This window comes from Dermatophagoides pteronyssinus, unplaced genomic scaffold (assembly GCF_027571235.1).
Source record: "Dermatophagoides pteronyssinus isolate colony J.1.1.1.1 unplaced genomic scaffold, Derpt_VIB-CSIC_2022.12 sq0015, whole genome shotgun sequence".
NCBI lineage: Eukaryota > Metazoa > Arthropoda > Arachnida > Sarcoptiformes > Pyroglyphidae > Dermatophagoides > Dermatophagoides pteronyssinus.
This window is the reverse complement of record NW_027461539.1, coordinates 902665-917888: the sequence shown is the minus strand read 5'-3', so window position 1 is coordinate 917888 and position 15224 is coordinate 902665. Positions and strand designations below refer to the sequence as shown.

The following is a 15224-nucleotide window of genomic DNA, read 5'->3' as shown; positions in this document are numbered from 1 at the left end:
CACAGTCCTGTAACAAGTTTCGTTTTCCATGATTGGTTGACATGATTTATCAAACAATCGTCTTGTTTCTTTGTCATTTCGGTCGGAATAGCCTGGATCACATTCATACAAAACTTTTGTTTCGCATTCCAAAACATCATATACGAAACAGCAAAAAATCCAACTTTCAGTGTACTGTGTTTGAGAAAAAAAAACATATTATGATTTGACTTGAGGAATTATTATTGAATCAGCTTACATAATGTTCAAATGTTATTTTCCATTTCTTAATCGCATTTATTTGACAATTTCGATAATTTTCTTCGGTCGTTTGATGATCGGAAGTTCCTTTGCATTTGCTTGGTACGCCATATACTGTTTTATATGGTATCATATTTCTATCCAGTGACTTTTTATCTTGAGCATCCATTGCAACAATCATTCGACTAAAATAGAAAAATAAAAGGCTAATTTTCAACAGAATAATAGTTTTCATTTTATTCTCGTTCACGAAAACAAAAATTACAAAATAAAATCAATCATTTTTCCTGATTCTGATTTTTATGTTTTTCTTTCCACTATTGTTATTGGATTCAATTCCGAACTTTTTTTTCATTTAAATCGCATTGTTTCCAATTTTTTTGTTTTGAGCAGTTTTTTTCTCGAATTTATTTCACAAAAAAAATAATTTGATGAATTATTCTGACATCAAAAAACATTTTTGTAAAAGTTTTGTAAGAGAAAATTTTTTGAGTAATTTTTTTTTAATAATATCAATGAAAATAAAATTTAAAAAAATTTTTCATTTAAAATTGTTTGCCATAATCAGTAAATGGATGTTCAGACATTTGTGTTGCTGTTTGTAAAAATGCTTGATTCACTGATCTTTGCACACGTTTTGACATCGAATCCGAATTGGATGATTGTATTGAGGATGATGATGATTTTGGATGACCACCATACTTTGATTGTTGTTGATTGGATGGCAGGTCCGTATTTTCTGCAATATTTATCGCTACGGTTGGTATTTGGCTTGAAATTGATCTTTTATATCTATTGCGTGATGAATGAGATACTGATTCCGAAAGTAAATTTTCTAATAACGAATTGTTCTCTTCTGTATTTATCATAGCAAACCGACTATGTGCAGGATCATAAAAATATTTGCCCTTAGTTGTATAAAGTTCTTTGAAATACCAAACATAATAATCGATTGGTCTATTGTATATTTTTGGTTTAATCATAGCTTCATAGTACAGAAAATCCTCTTGTTCTGCACTTATAACTGGATTTGGACCATGTACTAATTTACGCTTGAAATTAGATATAGGATATTCAGGAATTTTTTTATCATCAGATAATCTTTTTTTGAATATTTCAATAAATTCACTTAAATCATTACGATTATTTTCTGTAAGAGGTATTGATCGCTCGATTTCTTCGATTTCGTTTAGTATATAAACTCGATAATTTTCATCCTCTGATTTAGAGGTATCAATCATTTGATGTAAATAATCTCTGTCCTCATCAGTCAATATTGGTTTAATTTCTCTATCGGATTGAAGATTTCCATCCAACAATTGTTTGTATAAAGGTTTGATATAGTCGTCTCTAAATAGTATTGCCTCTTTCGTTTTCTCTTTATCTATTGCAGCTGCACTCTGAAGTTCCAACATTTTTTGAAGAATCGAAGTTCTATATTCTTTATTTTCCGAACTTTGTTCGATTGCTTGTTTTAAAATTTTCATTTCTTCATCGGTAATTATCGGTTCAATACGATATTCTAATGGATCTAACACCACTAAGGATTCATTTGTTTTTTTATCTTTTGTTTTGAAAATACCCTTAAACATTCTTCCAAAACCAGATTTATTTTTCTGTTCATTTTCCGAAAATGATGTTAATTTTGATTGTTGTTGTTCGATTTGTTTTTCATATTTCTCTAATAAATCATTTTTAATATCATTTTCGGTTTTTTTTCGATTTGTTCCAAACCATTCAATTTGTTTTGAAATTTCTTTTTGTTTTTCATTCAAATCATTTTCCATTTGTTTTTTTGCTTCATTAATTTTTTTATCCAATTCGTTTGCTTGTTTGTGAAATGCTTTTCGTCCGATTTTATGTTTTTTTATGAGCCAATCGTCGTAAAAACCCCTATATTCTTTTTGTGGTATCGTGTATTTCATTTGATTTTCATATTTTGTCTTTCTAATTTCCCATTTATTCACAAGATTTTTCTTTTTATCCACTAGATCATAGTATGGATATTTGAATCCATCTTCGTATGTTTTTTTTGCTAATTCAGAAAATATTGGTATTTTGTTTTCTGGTTCAGATGTTTCCGTTGTGGTGGCTGGAAAATTTGTTGATTCTTGATTTGCTGTTATAGTTTTGTTGTCCAACTTTCTTAATGATTCAGATGAAAGTTCATCATCTTTATTTTTATCTTTTAAATCGATCAATGACCTTTCAATTTCACTTAATTTATTTTCGGAATCTTTTTTTGTGTAAGTTGCAACGTTGTCTGTTTGTGGATTTTCGGTTTCAGTCCAATGTTCATTCGTTTGAATTTCTGCAAAATTTTGTTCCAATTTAGAATTCTTTTTTGTTTCATCGGCTTTCTTGAATGGAATTTCGTGCGTTTGACTTTCTTCTTGTTTCGATGTCGATTGTTGCTCGTTTACATCACTGACTGTTGACTCTGTTTTTTTGACTATGGACGAATCATCACTTGATAGAATTTTGGTCGTTTTACTTTTGGCTGGTTTCGATGTTGATTCTGTCCTTATCATGCTGACCGGTGTTTTTGTCTTTTTATCTTTGTATCTTCTTAGGATTTTCGTTGATTCATCTTCTGTTGTTTTCGATCCATGCGTCGAGCTTTTCAACCAATTTTCATTTTTTCTTAATCCTTTATCAGATTCTTCAATTGTAGGCTCTCCAAATGTCATTTCGAACTTTTTATCAAATTCATTTCGAAACTTATTCCTGTTGTCTTTGAAGTTTTTCGTCCATTCTTTAAGCTGATCCTTCTTTCCGGATTCAGGAATGTTTGTAGTTTTTATGGTTTCACGATAAACATCGGCCTGTTCTTGATTCAAAGTCCTGAGCGTTTTTGCCAAAAGAGGATCTTCGTTTATTTCTTCAATCGAACTTTCATTCCCTGTTGATATTTTGTCCAATTCTAATCGATTTTTTCGGATATTTTCATACTGTCGACGAGCTTCCGATCGGATCAGTTCTTCTCTTTTCAGTTGTTCTTCACTATTCCCGTTCGAAAAAGGCCATAACCTTTTGAAATATTTTTTAGCTTTTGTCTTAAACCCGGTTGGTTGTTTATATTTGTCTGGATCTTTATTGAAATCATCCCAGAAACTCGGATCATTTTTCGAATCTGCCTCGATTTGTGAATTGATTTTCTTATTGATTTTTTTCAAATCTTTGTTCGACATTTTTGCAGTTTCTTGTTTTTTGATTGGTTGTGCTTCTCCATTCTCACTTGTTTGTTTAGGAGCATTTGTGAAATATTGTTTATCTTGAAATTCAACTTCATGGTCATAAACCGCACGAATGAATTCCTTTTCATATTTTTGTTGAAATTTTTCTGCTTTGTAAGCTTTTTTTGCCATCAATTTTGTGTTATACTCTTTTCTCCAAAATTGAGCACAGTCGTATATCAAACCCAACAATAGTGCGACTCCTGCACCAATTCCTAATACTTTCCATATCGTATCATCACTTTTTTCTTCTATCACAGTCCTGTAACAAGTTTCGTTTTCCATGATTGGTTGACATGATTTATCAAACAATCGTCTTGTTTCTTTGTCATTTCGGTCGGAATAGCCTGGATCACATTCATACAAAACTTTTGTTTCGCATTCCAAAACATCATATACGAAACAGCAAAAAATCCAACTTTCAGTGTACTGTGTGTTTGAGAGAAAAAAAAACATATTATGATTTGACTTGAAAAATAATTATTGAATCAGCTTACATAATGTTTCATCTCTATTTTCCATTTGTCAATGGCATTTATTTGACAGGTTCTATATCTTTCTTCGGTTGTTTGATGATCAGACCTTCCCGTACATTTACTTGGTACACCATATACTGTTTTATATGGTATCATATTTCTATCCAGTGACTTTTTATCTTGAACATCCATTGCAACAATCATTCGACTAAAATAGAAAAATAAAAGGCTAATTTTCAACAGCATAATAGTTTTCATTTTATTCTCGTTCACGAAAAACAAAAATTACAAAATAAAATCAATCATTTTGCCTGATTCTGATTTTTATGTTTATGTTTCCACTATTGTTATTGGATTCTATTCCGAACTTTTTCATTTAAATTGTATTGTTTCTAATCTTTTTGTTTTGAGCAGTTTTTTTCTCGAATTTATTTCACAAAAAAAAAAATAATAATAATTTGATGAATTATTCTGACATCAAAAAACATTATTGTAACAGTTTTGTAAGAGAAAATTTAAAAACAAAAAAATAATAATAATTTGATCCATTATAATTGACATCATCAACATCATCTTGTTTATCATCAAGTTATTAGTCATTTATCGACATATTCTACAAACGATAGCAAAATGACCAGGTTTATCACATAGAAAACAAGCCATTAAACTTGTTTCCTACAGTAACAACAACTCGAACATATTCACTTATTCAATACTGCGTGTTTTGCTGTGCACATATGACAACGTTCAATTGAGCTTTTCTTGACAACATTTGATCTTAAAACGTTCGCTACCAGCGACGCATATATGCGTCGCCCATTTGCTGTATTTCAAAGTGTTTTTTTAAAACTTCGGCAGCGAACGTATTAAGTCCGACATTTACTCTCATTTGATAATCAACATCTCGACTCGTCACCATTCATGGCTCCATTAAACGGCAGTACGTAGCAATTTAATTATTCATGGGAAACACTCAATTCTTACGCTTGAATCAACAATCGATCCAATCTCAATGCTATCTCTGAAACAGATATGCATATGAAGAAAATTTGACATTCGATAAATTCCAAAACCATTCACAGATTCGACTCGTCTACTGAAACAAATTTATCCAAAAAAAATGATTAATTACCCGGTCAAAACTTTCATCTCACAACGTGGTCGGTAAATACCATTTAAAATAGCCAGGCAATACATTTTCCAACAACAATAAATGTTCTTATTCCTTTATTTCTTTACTACAAGTGGGACCAAGTGCCCAAGAAATGAATGAGAAAATTTTATCGATTTTATTTTTTTTTTTTTAGTAAATTTTTTTTTAATAATATCAATGAAAATAAAATAAAAAAAAATTTTTCATTTAAAATTGTTGGCTATAATCAGTAAATGGATGTTCAGGCATCTGTGTTGCTGTTTGTAAAAATGCTTGATTCATTGATCTTTGCACACGTTTTATCAACGAATCCGTATTGGATGATTGTGTTGAAGATAATGATGATGATGATTTTGGTTGATCACCATACTTTAATTGTTGTTGATTGGATGTCACGTCCGTATTTTCTGCAATATTCATCGCTACGGTTGGTAATTGGCTTGAAATTGATCCTCCTTTTCTATTGCGTGCTGCTGCTGAATGAGATATTGCTTCCGAAAGTAAATTTTCTAATAACAAATTATTATTATTTTTATCTATCGTAGCAAACCGACGATGTGTAGGATCATAAAAATATTTTCCTTTAGTTGTAAAAAGTTCTTTGAAATACCAAACATAATAATCGACTGGTCTATTGTACATTCTTGGTTTAATCATAGATTCAAAGTACAGAAAATCTTCTTGTTCCTCACTTATAGTTGGATTTGGACCAGGCACATATTTACGCCTAAATTTAGATAAAGGATATTCAGGCTTTTCCCCTTCAAAAGATAATCTCTTTTTAAATATTTCAATGAATTCTTTTAAATCATTACGATCGCTTTCCGTAAGAGGTCTAGATCGCTCGATTTCTTCAATTTCGTTAAGTATATAAATTTGATAATCTTTATGTTTTGATTGCGAGGTATCAATCATTTGATGTAAATAATTTCTGTCCTGATCAGTCAGAATGGGTTTAATTTCACTCTTATCGGTTGGAAATTTTTCATCCACCAATTGATTGTATAAAGATTTGACATAGTCATCTCTAAATAGTATTGCCTCTTTCGTTTTGGCTTTATCTATTGCAGCTGCACTTTGAAGTTCCAGCATTTTTTTAAGAATCGAAGTTCTGTATTCTTTATTTTCCGAACTTTGTTCGATTGCTTGATTTAGAATGTACCTTTCATTTTCGGTTAATATTGGTTCAATACGATATTCTAATGGATCTAACACCACTAAGGATTCATTTGTTTTTTTATCTTTTATTCTGAAAATACCCTTAACCACTCTTTCTAAACCAGATTTATTTTTCTGTTCATTTTCCGAAAATGATGTTAATTTTGATTGTTGTTGTTGTTGTTCGATTTGTTCTTCAAATTTCTCTAATAAATCATTTTCAATATCATTTTCGGTTAATGTTGGTTCAATATGATATTCGAATTGTTCTAAGTTGAATTCATTTGTTGGTTTGTCTTTTGATTTGAAAAATTTCTTTAACTTTTCAACAAAACCCGGATTCTGAATATGTTCATTTATAATTTTTTTCACCGTTTTATTTCTTTTTTTTCCAAACCGTTCAATTTGTTTAAAAATTCTTTTATCTTTTTCGCTTATATCATTTTTCATTATTTTTCTTGCTTCATCTATTTTGTCATTTAAAGCATTTGCTTGTTTAAGAAATGCCTTTAGATTTTCATCATATTCTTTTTTGAGTGTTTGATACTCATGATTTTTCTCTACATTTTTTTTTGATAGTGGTTCTAAATCGTTCAATTTGTAATTATAATTTGCCTCTTTAATTTTCCATTTATTCATAAGTTCTACCCTTTCATCCAACAGATCATAGTATGGATATTTAAATCCATCTTCGTATGCTTTTTTTGCTATTTCCGAATATATTGGTATTTTGATTTCTGGTTCAGATGTTTCGGTAGTAGTAGTAGTGGTGGTGGTGGTGGTGATTGGAAAATTTGTTGATTCTTCTTGTTTTGTTGTTATAGTTTTGTCTAACTTGCTTAATGTTGATTGTTCATCATTAGCTGAAATGTTGGATGTAGTTTGTGACTTTTCATATGTGGACGAATCACTTGTCGGAATTTTGGTGACTTGTTCATCAACTGGTTTAATCGATGTTGATTGTTGTTCGTTTACACTGCTGAATGTAGTTTCGTGTTTTTTGACTAGTGATGAAAGTTCTTCCTGACTATCGACCGTTTGACTTTCTGGTGTTGATTGTTCAATATCAGTTAAAACGCTGGCTTTTGCTAGTGGCTTTTTGTCTTGGGACGAAACTTCTTTCTGGTTTTCGGTCGCTTGACTTACTGTTGGTTCCGGTGTTGATTGTTGTTCGTTTACAGTGCTGAATGTAGTTTCTTGTTTTTTGAATTGAGACAAAAGTTCTTTCTGACTATCGGCTACTGTTTGACTTTCTTTTGGCTTCGATGTTGATTCTGTCCTTATCATGCTGACCGGTGTTTGTACCTTTTTATCTTTGTCTGAATCACTTCTTAGGATTTTCGTTGATTCATCTTCTGTTGTTTTCTGACTTTCTGTTTGTTTCGATGTCGATTGTTCAATATTAGCTAGTGGTTTTTTGACTATCTGCGAATCACTAGATTCAATTTTGGTGACCTGTTCATCTGCTGGTTTGGTTATCGATTGTTGATCTTTTACATCGCTGACTGTTGATTCTGGCTTTTTAACTTGATGCGAATCACTTGCTGGAATTATTGTGCTTCGATCATCTGCTGGTTTCGATGTTGATTGTTGTTCGTCTATTAAGCTGAGATTTGATGGCTTTTCAACTTGGGACGAATCACTTGATAGAATTTCGGTCGTTTTATTTTCTGTTGGTTTCGATGTTGATTCTGACCTTATCATGCTGACCGGTGTTTTTGTCTTTTTATCTTTGTATCTTCTTAGGATTTTCGTTGGTTCATCTTCTGCTTTTTTCGATCCATGCGTTGAGCTTCTCAACCAATTCCCATTTTTCCTTGATCCTTTATCAGATCCTTCAATTGTAGGCTCATCCAATTTCATTTCCAACTTTTTGTCAAATTCATTTCGCATCCTTTGCCTGGTATCTTTGAAATTTTTCGTGTATATTTCCAGTTGATCCATTGATCCAGATTCCGGAAAGTCTGTAGTTTTTATGGTTTCACGATAAACATCGACGTGTTCTTGATTCAAAGTCCTGAGCGTTTTTGCCAAAAGAGGATCGTCGTTTATTTCTTCAATCGAACTTTCATTCCCTGTTGATATTTTGTCCAATTCTAATCGATTTTTTCGGATATTTTCATACTGTCGACGAGCTTCCGATCGGATCAGTTCTTCTCTTTTCAGTTGTTCTTCACTATTCCCTTTCGGAAAAGGCCATAACCTTTTGAAATATTTTTTAGCTTTCGCCTTCACACCGGTTGGTTGTACGTAATATTTTGCTGAATCTTTATTGAAATCATCCCAGAAACTCGGATCATTTTTCGAATCTGCCTCGATTTGTGAATGGACTTGATTTTTTATTTTGTTCAATTCTTTTTGCGGTATTTTCACATTTTCTTGTTTTTTGATTGGTTGTGCTTCTCCATTCTCACTTGTTTGTTTAGGAGCATTTGTGAAATATTGTTTATCTTGAAATTCAACTTCATGGTCATAAACCGCACGAATGAATTCCTTATCATATTTTTGTTGAAATTTTTTTGCTTTGTAAGCTTTTTTTGCCATTAATTCTGTGTTGAACTCCTTTCTCCAAAAGTTGATACATTCGTATAACATATACAAGAATAGTAGGACTCCTGCACCAATTGCTAATCCTTTTAATAACCAATCATCACCTTCATCCTCACTCTTGCTACAAGGATTGTTTGCCATGATTGGTTGACATGATTTATCAAACAATCGTCTTGTCTCTTTATCGTTGCGATCGGAATAGTTTTCGTCACATTCAGACAACACTTTTGTTTCGCATTTTAAGACATCATATACGAAACAGCAGAAATTCCAACTGTCGGTGTACTGTGTGTTTGAGAAAAAAAAACATATTACGATTTGATTTGAACAATAATTATTGAATCAACTTACATAATGTTCAAGTGTTATTTGCCATTTCTTAATTGCATTTACTTGACAAGTTCGATATTTTTTGTGGGTAGATTTAAGATCAGAAATTCCTATACATCTTCTTGGTACACCATATACTGTTTTATATGGTATCATATTTCTATCCAGTGACTTTTTATCTTGAACATCCATTGCAACAATCATTCGACTAAAATAGAAAAATAAAAGGCTAATTTTCAAAAGCATAATAGTTTTCATTTTATTCTCGGTTTACAAAAAATTACAAAATAAAATCAATCATTTTTCCTGATTCTGATTTTTATGTTTTTTTGTTTCCACTATTGTTATTGGATTCAATTCGGGAACTTTTTTTATTTGTTGTTTCAATCGACTTTCATTTAAATCGTATTGTTTCTAATCTTTTTTTTGTTTGATTGTTTGAAACAAATTCGATAAAAAAGAATTTATGAAAAAGAAAATGTCAACATTGAAATGTTAATTAACATTATTTGTTATTTGTCTAATGGCCATATTTTATTATTATTATTTTTTTTTTTGAATTTTACAATTTAATTAATTAATTAAATTCTTTTTAATTACAAAAAAAATAATATCCTTAACTAATTAATTAAATGTTTACGTAATGTTTAATTTGTTTGCAAAACCTTCATCTTCGAATCATTATTGGAAAAAAAAATCTTAAAAACCGTTTTAAAATAGAAAAGAAAAGCGAGTGAAAATTTTATTTTTAAGTTATTTTTTTTTTGAAATATCAATATGAAATGAAATAAAAAAATTTTTCATTTAAAATTGTTGGCTATAATCAGTAAATTGATGTTCAGACATTTGTGTTGCTGTTTGTAAAATTGCTTGATTCACTGATCTTTGCATTCGTTTTGGCAACGATGTTTGTGTTGAAGATAATGATGATGATGATTTTGGTTGATCACCATACTTTAATTGTTGTTGATTGGATGTCATGTCCGTATTTTCTGCAATATTCATCGCTACGGTTGGTAATTGGCTTGAAATTGATCCTCCTTTTCTATTGCGTGCTGCTGCTGAATGAGATATTGCTTCCGAAAGTAAATTTCCTAATAACAAATTGTTCTTTTTTTTATCTATCGTAGCAAACCGACGATGTGAAGGATCATAAAAATATTTTCCTTTAGTTGCATAAAGTTCTTTGAAAAACCAAACATAATAATCGACTGGTCTATTGTACATTCTTGGTTTAATCATTGATTCAAAGTACAGAAAATCTTCTTGTTCTGCACTTATATTTGGATTTGGACCAGGCACATATTCACGCCTAAATTTAGATAAAGGATATTCAGGCTTTTCCCCTTCAAAAGATAATCTCTTTTTAAATATTTTAATGAATTCTTTTAAAACATTACGGTCGCTTTCCGTAAGAGGTATAGATCGCTCGATTTCTTCAATTTCGTTAAGTATATAAACTCGATAATCTTTATGTTCTGATTGCGAAGTATCAATCATTTGATGTAAATAATTTCTGTCCTGATCATATTTATCATCAATCAGGACTGGTTTAATTTCCCTTTCATCAAATATATCATCTCCCTCCAACATTTCTTTGTATAAAGGTCTGACATGGTCGTCTCTAAATAGTACTGCCTCTTTCGTTTTGGATTTATCCTTTGCAGCTGCACTCTGAAGTTCCAACATTTTTTGAAGTACCGAAGTTCTGTATTCTGAATTTTCAGGTTTGATTCCTTGATTTAGAATGTGCAATTCATCTTCTGTTAATATTGGTTCAACACGATAATCCAATGGAAAGTTGACCGATTCATCTTTTTTTTTTTGTATCGGTTTGATGATACCCTTAAGCTTTCCTCTAATACCAGGTTTTTTATAATCAAATATAATTTCATTCGATATTTCTTTTCTTTCCTTTTCCTTTCCAAACCGATCAACTTGTTCATCAATTCTTTTATCTTTATCCTTTATATCTTTTGTCATTAATTTTTTTTCAATAGCTAATTGTTCATTTAATTTTTTTATTTTTTTCTCATGTTCACTTTTATTTTTTTCATATTCTTTTTTGAGTGTTTGATACTGTTGATTTTTCTCTGAATTTTTTTTTGCTAGTGGTTCCAATTCATTCAACCTGTATTTATATTCTGCCTCTTTAAGTTTCCATTTATTTACACAATCTAAATGTTCATCCATCAGATCATTAAATGGATATTTAATTCCTTCTTCGTATGCTTTTTTTGCTATTTCCGAATATTTTGGTATTTCGATTTCTGGTTCAGATGTTTCGGTTGTGGTGGTTGGAAAATTTGCTAATTTGCTCAACGATTTTTTTCTTTGTTTCAATGGTACAGATGAAGGTTTATTGTCTTGATCTTTCAAATCATTTAACGATTTCATAATTGATTTTTTCTCTTCTTGGCCACTGATATCTTCATTTACAGATGTAGTTTCGCTGATTGTTGTTTTTGGTTTTTTAACTTGATGCGAATCACTAGATACAATTTTTGTGCTTCGATCATCTGCTGGTTTCGGTGTTGATTGTTGATCGCTTACACTGCTGACTGTTGAATCTGGTTTTTTAACTTGATGCGAATCACTTGATGGAATTATTGTGATTCGATCATCTGCTGGTTTCGATGTTGATTGTTTATCGCTTACACTGCTGACTGTTGAATCTGGTTTTTTAACTTGATGCGAACCACTTGATGGAATTATTGTGCTTCGATCATCTGCTGGTTTCGATGTTGATTGTTGTTCGTCTATTAAACTGAGATTCGATGGCTTTTCAACTTTGGACGAATCACTTGATAGAATTTCGGTCGTTTTACTTTCTGCTGGTTTCGATGTTGATTCTGTCCTTATCATGCTGACCGGTGTTTGTGCCTTTTTATCTTTGTACGAATCACTTCTTAAGATTTTCGTTGGTTCATCTTCTGTTTTTTTCGATCCATGCCTTGAGCTTTTCAACAAATTCCCATTTTTTCTTGATCCTTTATCAGATTCTCCAATTGTAGTCCCTAACAATGTCATTTCAAACTTTTTGTCAAATTCATTTCGAAATTTATTCCTTGTGTCTATAAAGTTTTTCGACCATTCTTTCAGCTGATCCTCATTTCCGGGTTCAGGAAAGTCTGTATTTTTTATTGTTTCACGATAAACATCGAGATGTTCTTGATTCAAAGTCGGGATCATTTTTGCCAAAATTGGATCGTCCTTTATTTCTTCAATCGTACTTTCATTCCCTGTTGATATTTTGTCCAATTCTAATCGATTTTTTCGGATATTTTCATACTGTCGACGAGCTTCCGATCGGATCAGTTCTTCTCTTTTCAGTTGTTCTTCACTATTGCCATTCGAAAAAGGCCATAACCTTTTGAAATATTTTTTAGCTTTCGTCTTAAAACCGGTTGGTTGTTTATATTTTTCTTGATCTTTATTGAACTCATCCCAGAAACTCGGATCGTTTTTCGAATCTGCCTCGATTTGTGAATTGATTTTCTTATTGATTTTTTTCAAATCATTTTTCGACATTTTCGCTGTTTCTTGTTTTTTGATTGGTTGTGCTTCTCCATTCTCACTTGTTTGTTTAGGAGCATTTGTGAAATATTGTTTATCTTGAAATTCAACTTCATGGTCATAAACCGCGCGAATGAATTCCTTTTCATATTTTTGTTGAAATTTTTCTGCTTTGTAAGCTTTTTTTGCCATTAATTCTGTGTTATACTCTTTTCGCCAAAATTGAATACAGTCGTATAACAAATACAAGAATGCTCCGACTCCTGCAGCAATTGCTAATCCTTTTGCTATCCAATTATCACCTCCACCCTCACTCTTGCCACAAGGTTTTTTCGCCACGATTGGTTGACATGATTTATCAAACAATCTTCTTGTTTCTTTGTCATTGCGGTCGGAATATTCTGGATCACATTCATACAACACTTTGGTTTCGCATGTTAAGACATCATATACGAAGCAACAAAAATTCCAACTATCGGTGTACTGTGTTTAAGAAAAAAAAACATTATGATCTGACATTGAACAATAATTATTGAATCAGCTTACATAATGTTCTAATTCTATTTGCCATTTTCCAATGGCATTTATTTGACAAGTTCGATAATTTTCTTCGGTCGTTTGATGGTCGGAAGTTCCTTTGCATTTGCTTGGTACACCATATACTGATTTATATGGTATCATATTTCTATCAAGTGACTTTTTATCTTGATCATCCTTTGCAACAATCATTCGAATAAAATAGAAAAATAAAACACTAATTTTCAAAAGCATAATAGTTTTCATGGTTTCTTGTTCAACAAAAATAACAAAAATAAAATAAACATTTTTATCCATTTTCATTCTGATTTTTATGTTTTGTTTTCACTATTGTTATTATTACATTTAATTTCAAACATTTTACGAATTGAATTCGAACAAAAAAAAAATTTTTTTCCATCGAAATAATTCGTTTTTTAAAATTCGATAACAATCAAATATGTATTGTTATGATTCTTTCTATACGAAAAATACATTGTTCAAATTTTTTTAATGGAATCAATTAATTTCAACCAATTCAGTAAATATAGATTATTGAAACATTTTTTCAAATCTTTCCTATAATATCACTATCAATGTTTTCTCGTTAACAAAAACCAAAAAAAAAAAAATCAGTTCGCTTTTAGATAATTTTGTAAATTAAAATTTTATTTAGAAAAATTAATTTTTTCAAATAATATTGACAAAATATTATTTCTGGATATCCTCCTTCTGGGTTTCTTCTTTTCCTATTCCATTTTTCATTCCAAACTGACTTGTTGATTCATTGAATATATCCGGATTCGTAAATTTTCCAAAATAATTCGTCCATATTATTCATTGATTGGCTAAAATTAAAGTAAAAAAAATTATAAATAATATAATCTCTTCAAAGTAATAAACAAAAAAAAACAAAATATAAATTCAGAGAGGGCAAGAATTTCGACATTGATGCATTTAATCATTTATATTAAATGCATATATTTGAATAGCGTATCCAAGACTCATCATTTCAATTTTGAAAATTTTTTAGTTCAAGTCAAACACACACACAAAAAAACTTACCAAGAAAATTTTTTTGGTTTCCCCATAATTCGAATGTTCTAAATGAGAGAGAGAGAAAAACAAAATTTGAAAAAAAATCTCAATAACAACGAACGAAAAACAAAAATGATGAAAACAAACAAACAAACAAAAATTTCAGTGAAAAAATTAGAGTTTTATTCCGCATAATTTTAACTTGGAAGGTGTCCTAAGGTTGGTCATCATTTTTTGTTTTTTTTATTTGTTTTTTCATCAAGTTTGGTCACAACCATTGATATTTTCATTTTCAATCATACTTACTTGGATTAGTTGAGCCAATTTTTCTTTTAAAAAAATGATTTTAAATAACTGAAATGAAAAAAAAAATTTTGCATATTAAAATTCATCATTGAAAGTAAAACTTTATAATCAAAATGGATAAAAATATTTTTAAACTTCAGTTTTTTATAACAAAAATTATTCCGCATGATTTTTATACTGGGAAGGTGTCCTAAGATGGTCATCATTTTCTTGGTTTAAAATGTAATCAGGAAAAGAGTGTAGCTAAAACTTACCCAATTAAGAACATTCATGTTTGGTTCACATTCTTCAGCCACGGATTTGGAGCCTATGGATCAACGAAAACAAAAAAAAACAAAAAAAAATCTTAGTTTGCTTTCGTAAATAGGAACTTTTTTTAAGGAAAAAATAGTGTATTTCAATCAGTAAAAAATTGGATATCATGAATATATAGTTCATAATAGGTGTCAGAAAATTTTTTCAAAAAATAATAGCATCATTATTGATGTTGTTAATAAATGAACAAATTTCAAATGAATTCTTACATTTTTAGGATTGTTTGTTGGTTGACCAGAGAGACAAGAAACATCTATTTAGGAATAAAATTTTCAAAACAAAAAACGGATAAGTATACATTAAAAGGAAACCAAAAAAGAAAATGTTATGGTGAAACACAATAATTTTCAGTTTATTGGGACAAATAATCTTTGAAAATATTAATCATTT

The 15224-nt window shown here is 30.3% G+C and overlaps 3 protein-coding genes across 3 annotated transcripts; all 3 read right to left on the bottom strand.

Annotated features, from left to right (window-relative positions):
- Positions 1-724: 724 nt before the first annotated feature.
- Positions 725-4257, bottom strand: LOC142645586 (uncharacterized). The gene is made up of 2 exons (XM_075822144.1): positions 3974-4257; positions 725-3905 (listed from the first exon to the last, which is right to left on the bottom strand). The coding sequence occupies exons 1-2, from the start codon at positions 4208-4210 to the stop codon at positions 786-788; spliced, it is 3357 nt and encodes a 1118-aa protein (XP_075678259.1). The 5' UTR covers positions 4211-4257; the 3' UTR covers positions 725-785.
- A 583-nt stretch (positions 4258-4840) lies between these two features.
- LOC113791599 (uncharacterized) lies at positions 4841-9454 on the bottom strand. Its single transcript, XM_075822143.1, has 2 exons — positions 9165-9454; positions 4841-9098 (listed from the first exon to the last, which is right to left on the bottom strand). Exons 1-2 carry the CDS (start codon positions 9399-9401, stop codon positions 5313-5315), a joined length of 4023 nt encoding a protein of 1340 aa, XP_075678258.1. The 5' UTR covers positions 9402-9454; the 3' UTR covers positions 4841-5312.
- Positions 9455-9852: 398 nt separating this feature from the next.
- LOC142645604 (uncharacterized) lies at positions 9853-13529 on the bottom strand. The gene is made up of 2 exons (XM_075822202.1): positions 13206-13529; positions 9853-13142 (listed from the first exon to the last, which is right to left on the bottom strand). Exons 1-2 carry the CDS (start codon positions 13497-13499, stop codon positions 9948-9950), a joined length of 3489 nt encoding a protein of 1162 aa, XP_075678317.1. The 5' UTR covers positions 13500-13529; the 3' UTR covers positions 9853-9947.
- Between the last annotated feature and the right edge of the window lie 1695 nt (positions 13530-15224).

What these genes read in the sequence shown, in the direction of transcription:
- LOC142645586 (XM_075822144.1), bottom strand. Translation starts at nt 4,210, where the DNA reads ATGAAAACTATTATGCTGTTGAAAATTAGCCTTTTATTTTTCTATTTT. An exon ending in AAATAGAGATGAAACATTAT is followed by an intron (nt 3,906 to 3,973) that starts GTAAGCTGATTC and finishes TCAAACACACAG; the next exon opens with TACACTGAAAGTTGGATTTT.
- LOC113791599 (XM_075822143.1), bottom strand. Translation starts at nt 9,401, where the DNA reads ATGAAAACTATTATGCTTTTGAAAATTAGCCTTTTATTTTTCTATTTT. An exon ending in AAATAACACTTGAACATTAT is followed by an intron (nt 9,099 to 9,164) that starts GTAAGTTGATTC and finishes TCAAACACACAG; the next exon opens with TACACCGACAGTTGGAATTT.
- LOC142645604 (XM_075822202.1), bottom strand. Translation starts at nt 13,499, where the DNA reads ATGAAAATGGATAAAAATGTTTATTTTATTTTTGTTATTTTTGTTGAA. An exon ending in AAATAGAATTAGAACATTAT is followed by an intron (nt 13,143 to 13,205) that starts GTAAGCTGATTC and finishes TCTTAAACACAG; the next exon opens with TACACCGATAGTTGGAATTT.